Raw genomic sequence first — 15,622 nt, forward strand, 5'->3', positions numbered from 1 at the left:
AAGAAGAACTCCTCAGAAAAGCGAATTCCGCAACAGAAATAAACCAAGGGCAGCGACACGGGCTAAATCGGCAGGTTCACCGAAAAGGTTACACAATACTAAAATCATAAGCACTGCACAAACCACCGCAGAGCGAAAAGCTGCCAGGGAACTTCAACATAAAACAGATCTCATGTTGAACCAAGTAGAAGGTAAGCAAACGCAATGGCGAACAGTTAAATAAATTAGAAAAACTCATTTGCAGTGTGTAAAATTAAAGAAAGATACCTATGGTATAAAATAACGCCTATTGTGAGAAAATAAAATAAAGCTTAGAAGGAATGAACCAACGCAGGCCCGGCTAGAGGTGATAACCGGTGGAACAGATTCTAGTCCCCAAAATAATAAAATCAAATTTACACCGGTAACACAATACCCAGCGTTTAAATATGTGTAGGCCTACTGCGGTTTCGAGTAATATATTATATAGACCTATTCCTGTAGTAAATATATATAGGCAAATAGGCTACTCTGCGGTCATGCAATAAACACAGTAATCCACAAACAAGGCCCTTTAAATTAACTTTGAGACTCACGTTATGCATCTTACTGCTCATTCTGAAAGCAAATGTGCATGTTTATTACATTGGCTCGAATTGAGATAATCGTTTTTAAAGACTGATCTAGTTTTGCCATTTGGTGTGGTTTAGTTGTATAATCATGTGCAAAAAATATTTACCGGGAACTTACGCATAACTGTGCAATCTAAATTTTGACTTTTTAATTGCGTAGAAGTAACAAGAATGCAGAAACCACTTCCTGCTTTACCTGGAGAAGAAGATCAGTTCAATTCAGCAGACGACTCGTTCGACGATGATGAAAATGATGTGATGACAACAGAAGGTAGTCAAATACTTTTTAACGGTTTTCTTAAATGAAAACGTAACTAAAGCCTATAAAAGACACACATGCATATGGGTTTAATAACAATTGTGACCTAGCCCCTCGAAAGCTGCTTTTTGACCAACTATTACAGCTTCCGTATCAGTAGTAGGCCTACACCAAAAACCAATCGCAGACTCGCCGAATCTGTCGATCTATGACGCAACCAGAGCAGGCCAGCAAAACAACTAGACGGCAGTGAGGTTCAAACTCACGACTTCCGGCCATACCGGAACCGTCGCTCTACCTATTGATACAAAAGCCGTAATCGTTGGTTAAAAAGCAGCTTTCGAGGGCTAGATCAAAGTTGTTGTTAAACACTTATGTGTGTGCGTCTTTAATGGATTGATACGGTACAGTTGATATCCCTTAGATTAAAGTTGCTTGTACTAACAGAATGTAGTAAGCATTGGCGTATTGTTGTTTCTCGACTCGCTTCTCTCTGAGCCAGTTGGTAAAGCGACGGTCCCGGTATGACTGGAGGTCGTGAGTTCAAACTTCAATGCCGTCTAGTCGTTTTTCTGGCCTACTCGGCTTTCATCATTGATCGACAGATTCGGCAAGTCTGCGATGGCTTTTCGGTGTACTAACTTAAGCCTACATATAAACAATGTGTAGCCTATTCTCTGTGATCAAGGCCTTTTGGTTGTTTTCTAGCCTGGCCTTGCTTGCACTGCAATCCTGATCAGGCTGACTGAATTAGGTAAGCCTCTCCAAGGGCATCCTGTGCTTTTAAAAAACGTTTATTGTTTTCGACGTGTCATAATTCTACTACTCAACCTTACCTTATAAATATTTTGCAGCCTCTTGCTGGAACGCTAATCATGTTACATCGCGCCCGTCCTTTGCTCAATCGACTTCAAGCAATTTCTTAGACCACCGACCTTCAACTAGGCTAAACTTTGCCGACAGCCGAACTTTCTCCTCTAACAGCAGACCAGGTAAAACAAATGTTTAACACACAAATTAGCTTCCGCGCAATTATTTTTAAATGCTTTCAAAGGGCAGAAAGACCACAGTGTGTACGTTCGATATAAGTGAGGAAAAATATCGTTGCCATTAGTTTTTCTCAAGCAGTCTTTTAAAGGCTTTGCTGTCCTATTATTGAATTGAAATGTTTGAGGTAATAATCAATAAATTAAACATTCTTGGTGGGTAAATTGGCAAATGAAATAGGTCGGGGGGGCGGATCCAGGGGACCACATGGCTATGCCCTTCCCAAACAGTTTGCTTTGTTTATTTTAACTATGTAAATGCAAAAAAAAAATCGGGCTCCGTAAGAATTTCAATTATGTTTGTGCTATGCCTTTGTCTGTTTTGTTCAAATCGTTTTAGCCAAAAGGCATATGGGTCTTCTCGCACTATCGGTGAAATGTTTTAGTGACTTGAATAATTAAAAGGCGTGTTTGCTTGGCGCGAAGCAAACATTTTTTTGTGTATATTTTCTATTACAATTAACACCTCTTCAATTTAAAACTTTAACACTACGGTTACTTCTTTTTGACGTCACGTTTAGATGTAAATTCGTGACATCACCCCTAAACAAAAATCGTCCATACGCGCTAGCTAAACGTCACGTCTTTTTAGGGTTTTCATTTTGGTTAAATGAATGAAATAAATTTGACTTTTAAATCTGTAACACCATCTTTATGTATTATTCGTGTAAGGTTTGGCTGGGATGCACAGGGTGTCTTCAAATTATTTGGCCCTGCCGAAAGAAGGACGTAGGTCATATGGACAAAGCTACAACGAGAAACATTCGACAGGTGACGGTTAGTCAGCTGACATCCTGCCCTATTTATTTGCAGCACAGAGTTCACTCAAAGGCTTCCGTCATTAACACAATGTCGTGTCACTGTTATTGTGAGCTAAGGCGAATGTTAATTAGGTTATCATGCTCTTTACAGTTTTAGTCATGGTCGTATAAATGTTTTGATTCTACGTAAATTTACCACGAATGATACAGGAGACGGGGTTTTGCTTTTAGACATCTTTGCACAACGCCGTCAGTTGTCAAAGTTGCACTCTGGTTATGACGTTAGCTCGATGTCGTCATATCCGGCTTCGTCGGTCCACTCTTCGCTTGGGGCTGAAGGGAAGGATTACTTCATCGAATCAAACTTCGGTAAAAAAGATTCTGACTGGTGTTACGACTTTAACTAGTAATTCTAGAAAATTTCCTAGGCCTCCTGTAAAGTCGATGTGAGCTCTTATTTTCGGGCATTAAATAACCTACCAAAGAGAGTTTATATTTAAGACCATCCACAACAAGAAAACCCAATGTACAGATGAATTGGTTGCAAGAGTAGAATATTACCACACCACAAACAATAATGACACTTAGACACACACAATTATTTACAAACAACCGACAGACAGAGCATAATGACACTTAAAGTTTTACTCGCTAATTTCACAAGGCTACACCCAGACGTCTCCTCTCTAGACGGTCAGCCGCTGGTAATATACGCTAAAACAAAACTCCTTCTCACGGGAAACGACGCGCTCCCGAAAACCCGAGGCCTGCCTTACAGGGCGGCCGTTTCGTGGCAAGATAACATTGGGCGGACCTTTTCGTGAGAAGTTAAACTGCGGCGGGAAACAAGCGATAATTGATCGTGAGATTTGTAGCGTTGTTTAGAGACAGGAAATAACAGGTCCGGAGTCCAATTGAACAGGCGAACACCAGGGCGCACAAAAATATTACGTTATTATACATGTCCCGAAATGCGAAAACCTAATTCCTAGCCCTACATTTAAAAGCAAAGGCGCAAAATTAATAATGAATGTTAGAATTTACAGTCGGCGTAATTAGCAATAGCAACCGGTGATAATTTTGTAGTGCTAATTAAGCACGTAACAACTGGTTTACCAGCTTATAACAAGCTGTAAAATAAATAAACAAGAATGTCAAATTAGTTTTACGTGTTAGAAAATTTAAAAAAGTAGTGAAAAGCGTAAGCTTTTTTCACTTTATTTAACTTTTGCTGTTTGAAATAGTTAATTTATGCCTTTCGACCTCATTTCAAATAGTGTTGAAATATTTTTCATTTATACTTTTATATAGGCCTACATTTGTACTTATTTAAGTTAAGCGGTTGCAAATGAAATCGAAAATAAATAAATGATGTTGCCAAATTATTTTAAGTGTTGGAAAATTAAAAAGTATTCAAAACGTTGAAGAGCGTAAACTTTTTCACTACCTCTTAACTTTTGCTGCTTGACGTAAATAATTTTCACCTTTTGACCTCATTCACGTTTAGTGTTGAAATATTTTTCATTCATACCTTTATATACATTGTGCTCTTGTAAGTTAAATGGTTGCGAATAAGATTGAAAAGTAACTAACCGCTTTATTCTTTTGCAGAACATTTAAACGAACCCGAATACGACAGCGTACCCAGGGAAGACGTTAACGAATCAAGCTCGTGGAACTAATTGAAAAAATTGTTGTGTTTTATGTTATTTGCAAAATACCCTGTTTTATCAAATGGCGTTACAAAATAGTTATTACCGACATGGTGATGGAGCACATTTTATTTAACACTTTTTTACCAATAGCGTCATCATTAATTCCAAAATAAGGTTTTATTACTGCCTTCTTACGTAACTGCCTATCGCTCCTTTGCTATTTAAAATTTTTTGTAAAATCATGTTCATACATAGCCGTAGGCCTATTTTTATTTATCCGTGTCAGACATTCACTCGTTTAATTGAATAAAGTGTTTCTATACGTTTGCTTTATAAGTTTAATAGAATTTCGGAGGATTAAAATAGTTATTTAAACAATGAAACGTTTTTCTACACGATAAACCTTTTAGATTTTTAGTAAAAACAGTTGTCACACATATTAGACATCGATACAATTTCACAACATTGGGCAGGTTACAGGGCAATGCAATCACCGTAATAACATAGAGACTATACAATTGCAAAACCTCGCATGATGATATGTTCATGAAACGGTTTACGACGAAATTAAAAAAATTGTTAGGACACAGTTTAGACTTCTGATATTGTTAACACTGAAACGTTCTCATAACGTTAAGAATTTAAATGACAGGATGACCGAACCTAAAAATATTCTTGTTTCTTGCATTGCACGAAAACCGGTACAATTCCCAAAAAATATACTTCACCATTAGAACCGCAATTCTTTCTCTCTCAGTTATTGCCAAAATCTCATGCCGATATCATTTAAATCAGGGATGTCCGACCCGCGTGATGTTTACGTGCGGCCCATCACTTATTCTCACTTTCAGTAGGGTTGATTTAAAACAGTTGTTTCGACTATTATCAAAACATGTAGAACGCGGCACGCGCAGTATTCGATGTGGGCCTAATCTTATGTTTCTATCTCAGACAATAATGGAGTCTAATGTCTCATTTCAACATCCGTCGAACACTTGTGCACCCATCATTGTTAAGTAAAATGTATGTTTTTCTAAATGTTTATTTTTGCGGATCGTTTTAAGGAAATATATCATCCCAAAGGTGTCGTACCATGGCATGATTCGGCATATAAACTCCATTTTTAGCGCCTCGCGCCAAAAAAGGCCGAGATTTAATTGAATATTTGCGCACAAATTCACTCTCGAAGAGCGGGTGTTCATAAGTTTAGTTGTTTTATGACGTCACTATATGACGTAACTTATGACTTCAATCGTTTAATTTAATAGGTTTTGCGGCCCATCAAAATTTTTAAAGTGGCAATGCGGCACATTCTGCTGAAAGGTAGGTCATCCCTGATTTATATATACACGAAACGCAATAAATTGCAACTGGTTGTTTTACAATGTCAGCTGAACGCAAGCGCGCCTTTATATGTGCCATCAAAAACAAAACGACAGTGATAAGAACCCGTTTAGGTTAAAGGTTTAAACGTATTCACAGTTTCATGTTTTCCACCAAATGCGTACGGTCAAACAGGTTAACAAGGCAAATGCCTAAAAAGCGCAGAAGATTTAGACAATCTTGGTTGATAGCCGTATTTGTCTTACTCAGAGTTAGAATAAAAAACGGTGAAAAAACAAACTTTCACTCTTTGCGCTTGTGCCTTTACTTCGCTTGTTTTCACCGTTTTTTATTCGTAACCTGTCCTAATGAAGCGGGGTTGTGCGAAAGCTCGTCAACAGTTAAAAACAATTCGTCAACAGGGACACTTGTTTCAGCTTAAAACAGACTTCTCGATGTTTCGCAGTTTGTCATTGCACAATTCAGTGTTCGTGAGTGTACGACATCGGCAGCCCACTGCGTCCCTCTTTGGCGACATCTACCGGCGTTTCACCCAGCTTTTGTTCGAGCCCTTGCCATGAACGCTCGGCGTAGAACTGAGCTGCAGTTTGAAATGTACAGGAGATATTAGATAAGCATATGAAAATAATAGGAAATAATGCAGTAGCAAGAATGTGTGCTGTTCTTGTTTGACTTCACCACTGCATATGAGTGCATTATTGACGACAGATTTTAGCATCGACAGAAACCAAAACTTAATAATATTCCGAAAGTTTATTAACAAGTATTGAGAGTAGGGATATTCGATAATATTGGATATGCCCGATGCCAAGCGGTCAGTATTTATCCGATACCAGGGAGTAGAGTGATATGTGTGCCGATCCCAAAACAAATCTCAACATTTCGGCCATGGTTTTCGATCTAATTCCACTTTGAAAGTTCATTAGAAACTACCAGATTAAAGGTAACTAATTAAGTTTTGCTTAAGAACCGTCAATTTGAACCGATTTGCTTAGTGATCATAGTAATAACGTCATTCGGAATCAGTACTTTGTCATTACTTTTTGTATAACGCGTCAAGCATTGATTTTGGAATGAAATACATATCAGAGTTTGGGAGATCTAATTTACAGTCGTTAAAAATAAGAAAAAATAGTTCCTTGATAATCCAAGTAAGAGTCATTGTTTTGTATTGAAGAAACAATAGCCTATCCAAAAGACAGTTGGCTGTTTTTTCGTTCGGTGAAGTTAAATCAAGTTATAAAATTAGTCTTTTCAAATGTACGTATAAAACACGTTTGCTTTACTCTTACCAGAAGAAAACGGATGAAAGACACTTAAGGCTTGTTGCTTTATAGTGTCGATTTGTTTATCGGCATCAGATGGATTCAACAAATTGGAAGCACCTTCAAGAACTTTACCAGAAATTAGGGAAACCGTCGCCTCATCCTGGGGGCTGAACTCCACAAAATGCTTTCCACCTAGACAGAAAAAGTTTGGCATTAAAACAAATTGCTGCAACACAATGAACAAAAAATCGATTCAGTAACATTCGGTTAAATTTCAGCAATACGAGCATATAAAGCATAAAAAATTGGAAAAATAATTAACTCAAGGGCTGAAAAGTTGAAACACGTGTTGGGAGGTTAAATTTATATTTGCAAGACATAGATTTAACGTAAGTTTAAACCTAACCCTATTTCACTCAGCCATTTTAGTAAAAACGCGTTTTTCTAGGATAACTCTGGTCAATTGGAGGTGTAATAACGCCATTTTGCTGTCCATGGCAGCACTGGCTGCGTCAATAGGTAAAACGCCCTGGTTGGACCCGCGTGACAATTTGATGTGGCCCGCATCAGAATTTTATCGTATAAAATGTGGCATCGAAAGTTAAAACAGCCAAATTTTTATGTACAATTATTCCCTTGATATCACTTTGTGTATTTATGCGCTATGTTAGTTAAGCGATTAAATATATTGTAACGTGAATTTTTTTTTAATGCCACCCATTTAAAAACTGGCCATTTTTGCAACAGCCTCTTGGTAGTCTATACTTCCAGAATCCAGTGAAGTACATTTTGCCAGGCAAGTGTATATGTATTTTAGAAATTTTTCTTATTTTCTATTGGAAATATTTTTTAGGCCCGCCTGTATGTGCAATGTATCCAGCAGTACTGAACAGGTTCCATATTTTTGGAATATTTAAGGTACGCCTTCTCTGACATAAAAAATGTTAAACGAGTTAACGCACCTGGCAATAGATCGGTAAAATCGGTAACGTAGGCTTCCCCCCACTCCCTGTTTGCGTTGCAGGCCACTTCCACCTCGTACGGAGTCGCTATCGGCTTGTAGTAGTCACTGGAATCGACCAGCGCTTCCTCGGGACAAGCGACCAACACGAAAACGTCAATCTGGTAAAAATTGGAATATTGAATTACAAAGCCATAAAGGTCGAGTAGGTCGACATCATCTTGATTATTGTACACATTATAAAAAAATGATAAAAGCAAAAATGAATAAAAAAACATCTTAATAATCAAGATGATGTCGATCTGCTCGACCTTTTTTGGCTTTGCAATTCATTATCAAGCTACATTACACATCCGTGTATAGTGTACCCAAATTGGAATAACATTTGGAGGAATAACAATGCAATGAACGTTTTGTTTACTGTTCAATACATTTGGCACCGCCGCGATTGAAGTTTCAAGTTCAAGTTTTTTTAGTTTTTCTCCCCATCCACGATCAATACAATGCACGCAAGCAAACTAGAAAAGTGCATAACGTCACTGAATTAGGGGAAGGAGCAGTCTTAAACCAAAAGCGGTTATACAAAGAGACTGACCCTACTAATTTAGCAATAATTTAGAGAATGGATTTGCAAAGAAAAAAAAATGCGAGGAAATAATCATATAAACACAATTACGACATTTGCAAGGAAGCAATTATATAAAAATACACAATTACGCACATAGTGATGAAGTTCGAAACGGGACACGGCTCTTCACAGGTATAATGCTTTTGCGGAACGTAGAGAGTCTTGCTTACTACTCGCAGTCAAACACAGAAAACTGTCGTACCTCTGGGAAGTTGGCCAGCTTCTGCGGGTTCAGCTTGCCCACAACAAACGTGTAGCTTTTCTTTCCGGAGCGCTTCAGAATGTCCTTCAGGTGCTTGATGATCTCCCTGAACCTGGCCATGCCCATGGTGCCCACGAGGATGCCGACCGTGTTTGCGTCTTTCACTCTTTCGCTCACGTAGTAGCGCTTCATCAGCATTCTTGGCATGACACAAGAGAAAGAAGTTTTTTGATTTTTCTGGCAAACTGTACTACCGCTTAGGCTAGAATAATTTGCACCTCTGCAAACCAGCACTGCGTCAAAAATATTCGTACAGATTATAGATGATTGGAAAACTGGTTTCTCAAAAGTTTTTTTTCGGGGGGGAGCATGATTTTTTTAAATGACCTTAAGTTGCATCATCATGTGACGCCATAAAACAATAATCATAAGAAAGCTGCTATTCTCGTTGTGCGCAAGCTTGTGAAGCTGAATTTGAGTTTGAAGAGAAGGTGGCATAATGCGATGCACAATAAATGCCGCAGTTTTATTTAAAATAGCAAATCGTGTTTACAATTTGTTTGAGTAATCGTAATTTGCCTTTACGGACAGTTACGTTAAAACGGGCAAAACTATAATTTGGGGGACAGACCTGAACCCACCCCTGATATAAAGAGTACGCTTTATGTTGGATTGAACTAAAACAATCACGCTTGTTCTTACATTATGTGCGTTGTTAAATGTTATAGTGAACATTTTCCTAAAAGAAGGTGAGAAGAGTTACAGCTCCATCGTTAAATTTGAAAATTTTGCTTAGCTGGCAGAAACCGGCGCCGGGCCGTATTTTGCACAAGGCTCCTTTAGACACTTTACAAGGGATACTAAAATTAAAGAAGGTTAAAAACCACTCGTCTGTTTAAACCAGGACTGCAGATTCGGTTAATAATAAGCTGAGTCCGTCTCGGCCGAACGAGTGCGACTAATGCTTGAGTCCCGGCTCCAACTCCGTATTGAATCTATTTTTGTAACCAAAAGGAGGTGGATATACAATATACAGCTATCCAATTATAAGGGTGCTAACATTACCCAGCGGTAAAAGAATATTTAACTATATGCTATTCCATCTTAACGATTACAGTTTGCAGCTTTCTAGTTTTCGCACTTGCTACATGTGCATGCCGGACTGGGGATACGAGTAGTTTTATGTAGTCCACTCGAGTCCTGAGTCTGACAGAAAAAACAACTCCATTGAGTCCCTAATCCAACTCAGACTCCGCAGCAATGGTTTAAACATTTAAAGTATCTGTAAATTGTCATATACGCCATAATCAATTTATTTTGAAGATAAATAAATAACCTCACAAGAACTGTGTAAAACCAGTTTTTAGAAATGTTTTATAGCAAAGGGTGCTTTTATCTAGTTGCAATTTTCACACTTGCATATTTGTCTTATGATGCCACACAAGTCTACAAATATCCTGAACAACTGAGATTTACTTGTTGATAGTAGATTTCAGTTGTGAAGTGTGATTCGAAGAAGGGTCATAAACACATCCCTGCAAGGCTGGGTGTTTCAACTGAAAGTTCCTCAACATTTCACTATTTTCTTGGCCAATGAAGAAAACTGAGTAATCATCAAGTTTGGTGTCTTCATGCAGTTTAACATAGAAAGATTCAAACTGGTATTCCTACGAAATGGAGTAAAAAAACAGAATTGGATCTTAACAGCTTTAGACAATACACTGAAACAACTGGAGTCAACATTAAAGTTAACATTTGCAACAAACTCTTTTGAAGAGTTAGCAAATAAAGCAGCTTGATAAAAAAACACTAACGCATTTTTCTGGTTATTTTGGCCTTAATTCAGTGGTTTCAAACTTGTTTATTCTGTTGCCCAAATTTTGTTTATAACACATTTGCGGTCATAAACCTTTCTTGCACAACCTTTAGCTCATTTTCCAAATAAAAAGCATCGCCCTGATTAATATATAAAGCGAAATTAATTCTAACAAAAACTGAATAATCCTTTACCTCCCGATCAGTTTTACATGGAATTGAATATCTTTATCAACAGACTGCTGGGCCCTGGAGCACAGTTAGGGAACAACTGCCTTAATTGAAGGTAACTAGTAAAATGTAAATACTCCCAAGTAAGGTATTAAAGTAATTTGTATATTTATTATTGGGGTTGATTAGCTGGACTTCCATTCGCTTACCAAAGGATCAGAGGACAAAACTTCCTTTCGTTCTGGCAGCTTTTCAGTTCGACAAGAGCAATCTGGACAAGAGTTGGTGCAAAAGTCCTCATCTTGCTTTGTGGCATTCTCCACAGAATCAGTGGCAACACCAGGAAGGCGAATTCTTGCCATTGTAACATTAACGTAATCGGAAGCAAGTTTTTCATAGAAAGAATCTGAACAAAGCCAGTATTATATGTTATTTATATATATATTTCATGTTCTAAACATTCATATAGTTGGTCAAAGGGTTACAGTAGACATTTTAGATAATGTTTGCATAATTATATTAACGGCTGAAGTATGACATCAGGCTACATGCTGATTATCACCCAATCCGTTAGAAATTAGTGGATTTCTAAGCAAAAAGGTCTACGACAATTAGTCCATCCAATGGATCAAAAAGTCTGACTTTTAGACTTTGAGGTCTCAGGCAATGCACCAATTTGACTTAACAATGTGCTTCAAAAGATTAAGTTTAATAATGTTTGACCTACCTAAATCCAAACGCTAACCAGCACCCGAACCCAAATAATGTGCGTTGAATTAATATTTACATAAACGCTTTAGGCTCCAATGCCTCAATTTGTGACGTAACAATCCTATGGTACCATAGACGAGAAACTATCTTATGCCCACCCAAGTTTGTGCTTTTTTCCCAGGGTTCATATAATTATTAAATTTACGCACATTATTTGGGTTAGGGTGGGTCAAGTGTTATTAATGCCATTTCACACTTTTTGTAATTTTTTGTGAATGTAATTGTCGTAGACCTTTTTGCTTAGAAATGCACTAATTTCTAACGGATCGGGTGTGATTATTGTATCTATATATGCATCAAAAATTATTTTGCTTGATATATATATGGATATATATAATAAACATAGATTGTTGCAACATAGAATATATTTTGATTTTGTTTATATCAGTGGTCCTTCAAGAGGTATTGTGTTTTTTATTATTATTTATATAAAGAATTTGTGATAGTTATTGTAAGGGCCTAAAAAATGATTTTATTTATTTATAAGTTTATAACACTAGAATTTTTTATAAGTACAATAACATGTTTCAATATATACCAAAATAATTATAAAAATGCTTGCATAAATATACCTAATATATGCACATAGGACACTTGAGCTAAAATGCAAATCTTCTCATTGACGTCTTTAAAAGATTGCCTGAAAGAGTTGTACATGTTGTCCAAGTTAAGGTGCCTCCCACCGAACACATAAAGTGTTGGTATCTTAGCATTGGCTGTGACAGCTGCTTTACCATAGTGAATAATGAGGTCAGCTTGGATGTGCTGTGCTGCAACTTCGTCCACATCATAACTAAAAGTTTAAAATATTTTTTATAATTTAAGCTAATGGCCACACCTTCACATACATCTTTTTTGGGATAATATCACATAATGTTTAAATTGAAGCAAAATAGAAAAACATTGGGATGGTTAATAACTGTTTACATAAAGCTTACTGTTACCTACATCTATTTTAAGGATTATGTTGTTGCAAAACATACAAAAACTAATGAATAGTTTTAAGCATAAAAAATATACATAAAAGTTTAACTTTGTAATTATGTTTTTTGTGGGTTGTCCCACCATTTAAAAATAGATTGGGAATGCAAACATAATTCAAAGTCATGCTATGTTATATCCTTTTGAGAACATAACAGTAACAACAACCTTCCATATGAAGTGTCCGCAAGCAAATAGACATTTGCAGATGTTCTTTTTTGCATCTCAAGTGTCACCTGAGCTGCATCAGGTAACATGTAATCTGGAAACTGCAGCGCCACGCTGGTACAAAGATTCTCCTAAAAAATTAAAGAAAAGTAACAGAAGTGCTGTGGTGAAAATATTTCAACTCAAAAAGTACACTATATTTCTATTCAGTATTTAATATAGATTCTTGAGTTTCAGGAAATATAATTTTTAAATTTACCCCCATTTTTACCAAATAAAACCATATTTACTGTAGTTAGAAACAAAAACATACATAGTAGTTAAAACCAAAAACATTACTTTGATATAATGGGCACATCTTTCAATCTCATATATAGTGTTTAAGTCAGAAGTTGTTGTTGTCTTGGAAATCAATTCTTCTGTATTGGAAACGCGAGACAACACTTCCAAATCGCTGGAGCTAAAACCAGATGACATTTGGTACTGCACAGTTTCTACTTTACTTCAGTTAAAATTAAACAAAAAAAGTTGTTTATTCGTAGTTGAAGTTTGAACTTTACATTTCAACTCAAAAAATAAAATTTGCTAACCAGATGAGGACTGATAAAATTTGGATGACAAATCAATCATTATTAATTTGACAATTGTACATTTTGAGCAGATCTGTCAATGTAATTCTTTCCGTTGGGCTGTAAACTTTTGTACAAATAAAAATGTGTCTTCCTTCAAGCTTAAATGTTACAAAAAAAAAATTCGAAAAGAAATCATTTAACAACTGTTTTATTTCCCAAGGAAATTAATTAGTGTTAGTTTTCTGAGTGTACATACAGAAACAGGTATTTCTTATGGAAGAGGTCATTTATCCCGAAAACAAGGTGGTTTAAATCGACTTATAATAATCACTCATGGATGTATGCATACCACTAACAGAGCCCCCATTTAATTCCCATCCCACCAAAGATCTTTGAATTAGTAAAAAGATTTTCATTGTCAAAGTAATTACAAAATTGACTTTAGCGGATGTGTTGTCTTTGTTGTTGACAAGTGCATAAAGGGTGGAATAACTGTGAGAATTGACGATTGCACCCTTAATATAAACCTCTGCGTCGAACTTGTCATTTAGTTGTTTTAATTTCATCAATAGGAGTCTAAAATTAAACTAAACACATTTTAATTTTAAGGCGGAGTATGACTCAATATTAATATCTTTTTCCAAAAAAGTCTGATTGCTGGCTCAGTTAGGTTGCTAATGAGTAATGTGTAAACATTTTTTGGTCGATATCTTGTTTATTTCCGGGAATATTACACAACGAATTTCAAGCGGCGTACTTCCCTTTGGTCTTTTTAACTGAATTTTATCTTGAATAAAGGCAATTCATGCGGAAAACTCATCATGCAGAATCATCACATCTGGTATGCAAGGTGTAGTGTGATGTCTAATTGTTTATCGAATTACGTTCAGCTTTAGATAGTCATGTATGTTACTTTTGCTGTTTTTTTCGGGCCAATGATTTTCATTTAACCTTTTTCTTTTCAAAATATGCTAGTTCTGTGTTAACTTTTTACCTTTCTTTTTACCCTGTATTTCAACTAAACTGTTTAAATAGTAGCTGGCATCTTTTTACTTAAAAATAATTTTCATAGATTTTCATATACCCAAAATATCAACTAAGCCAGAACAAAACCATTCGTTGTTTAAATCAATCTATTATAATTTATAACATAAAAAGTTAAGATTTTTAGGGCAATTTTATTTTTTAGGTTAAAAAAAACGCCTGGGCACATACGAACTTACATTGTAATTGTATATCTTACTTTATGTTTTAATATCACCCATCAAGGGGCAAGGGCCATCACTTAGTGTTCCACTAGTTAAAAAACAAAACTGCTAAATTTTGTAAATTTCTAGAGTTTTTGTTATGCAGTCAAATACAAGGTACGAAATAAAATACTTTGGTAATGGGATTCTACATCAAGCAAAAAAATGATTTTTACATTAAATTATGAGTTTTTGACATTTTGCAGTTTAATAAAGGATGACTCAGATGTCCGATGCATGACTTTGCAAAAATATATACTCGTCGTGGATGAGTGCGGCTGCCAAAAAAGTTCATAAAATCTTACATAAAATGCTCACATAAATGGTATCGAATCTACGCCACTACGATCGCAAAGGTAGGTTCACACTAGGCGCGTCTGACGTTAACGTAAAACATTTCTTTAAAACGCTTTCGGTTGCAGAAAGTTGAAATATTTTAACTTTGACGCTTTCAGTTAGGCTACTGCAGTGTTTCTTAACCTCTTTAGCTCTCGTACCCTTTGAGCTTTCATGGAATTTTGTCGTACCCCCTGTATACGACGGTCGACGGAAGTAAATACATTTTTAATAATAGGAATTACACCCAGTGATTTATAAATACGTGTTGAATGCATGCATTAAAAACAAATCTTGTAATTTTAGCAATCAGTCTATAGTTACTAATAGGTTTTTTGTTCCACAAATATGCCTAAAGAGCGCAACATTTCACACTGACTGTCGTACCCCCTGCTTTGGTGCTTCGCACCACCAAGGGGTACACGTACTCCTGGTTAGGAATCCCTCGGTTAGATGCAAGGAAATTTGCCGTTAACGCTGACAACGTATGTGTAAACTGGACAACGCTGGCGTTTGGCGCCAGATCCAGAAGCAAAACGCGTCTAGTGTAAATTACCCTTTGGACAAGAATCGATATAAGCTTAAACTCTAAAATAGCGGACATCCCGATTCATGCCTCAACTTTCCACTTGGTGTGAATTTGAAAAAAACAGTTTTGCATAGTTTTTTTGCCACATCTTTATGTTCGCCCTTCCTTAATGCTTTGTATTGTATCGCCACGCTCAAGCAACAAATACGGCTGCATGCCGATAATTAATTTTTAAGGCGAAGTTTATGTAAATTTGTTACTGTATTTTCTTCGCAAGCTGTAAGCACGATATTATAG

The 15,622-nt window shown here is 36.5% G+C and overlaps 2 protein-coding genes across 3 annotated transcripts; one reads left to right on the forward strand and one right to left on the reverse strand.

Annotated features, from left to right (window-relative positions):
• On the forward strand, nucleotides 1–4,484 carry LOC146164698 (uncharacterized). 2 transcript variants are annotated; one of them, XM_083382954.1, is made up of 5 exons: nucleotides 1–191; nucleotides 772–882; nucleotides 1,725–1,862; nucleotides 2,909–3,046; nucleotides 4,289–4,484. In XM_083382954.1, the coding sequence occupies exons 1-5, from the start codon at nucleotides 173–175 to the stop codon at nucleotides 4,357–4,359; spliced, it is 477 nt and encodes a 158-aa protein (XP_083239080.1). In that variant the 5' UTR covers nucleotides 1–172; the 3' UTR covers nucleotides 4,360–4,484. The 2 variants fall into 2 exon arrangements, with proteins under 2 accessions (XP_083239080.1, XP_083239081.1); XM_083382955.1 differs by having other exon boundaries at nucleotides 159–191; nucleotides 775–882.
• A 1,449-nt stretch (nucleotides 4,485–5,933) lies between these two features.
• On the reverse strand, nucleotides 5,934–13,138 carry LOC146164699 (2-(3-amino-3-carboxypropyl)histidine synthase subunit 2-like). The gene is made up of 9 exons (XM_083382125.1): nucleotides 12,981–13,138; nucleotides 12,642–12,772; nucleotides 12,065–12,285; nucleotides 10,931–11,127; nucleotides 10,212–10,402; nucleotides 8,736–8,934; nucleotides 7,907–8,066; nucleotides 6,969–7,136; nucleotides 5,934–6,256 (listed from the first exon to the last, which is right to left on the reverse strand). The coding sequence occupies exons 1-9, from the start codon at nucleotides 13,116–13,118 to the stop codon at nucleotides 6,138–6,140; spliced, it is 1,524 nt and encodes a 507-aa protein (XP_083238251.1). The 5' UTR covers nucleotides 13,119–13,138; the 3' UTR covers nucleotides 5,934–6,137.
• Nucleotides 13,139–15,622: the final 2,484 nt, after the last annotated feature.

This window comes from Ascidiella aspersa, chromosome 2, assembly GCF_963924565.1.
Source record: "Ascidiella aspersa chromosome 2, kaAscAspe10.2, whole genome shotgun sequence".
Classification (NCBI taxonomy): Eukaryota; Metazoa; Chordata; class Ascidiacea; order Phlebobranchia; family Ascidiidae; genus Ascidiella; species Ascidiella aspersa.

What these genes read in the sequence shown, in the direction of transcription:
- LOC146164698 (XM_083382954.1), top strand. An exon ending in CTCCTCTAACAGCAGACCAG is followed by an intron (nt 1,863 to 2,908) that starts GTAAAACAAATG and finishes TTTTGCTTTTAG; the next exon opens with ACATCTTTGCACAACGCCGT. An exon ending in CTTCATCGAATCAAACTTCG is followed by an intron (nt 3,047 to 4,288) that starts GTAAAAAAGATT and finishes ATTCTTTTGCAG; the next exon opens with AACATTTAAACGAACCCGAA.
- LOC146164699 (XM_083382125.1), bottom strand. Translation starts at nt 13,118, where the DNA reads ATGTCATCTGGTTTTAGCTCCAGCGATTTGGAAGTGTTGTCTCGCGTT. An exon ending in AGCTGGCCAACTTCCCAGAG is followed by an intron (nt 8,067 to 8,735) that starts GTACGACAGTTT and finishes AATTTTTACCAG; the next exon opens with ATTGACGTTTTCGTGTTGGT. An exon ending in TTTTACCGATCTATTGCCAG is followed by an intron (nt 7,137 to 7,906) that starts GTGCGTTAACTC and finishes TTTTCTGTCTAG; the next exon opens with GTGGAAAGCATTTTGTGGAG.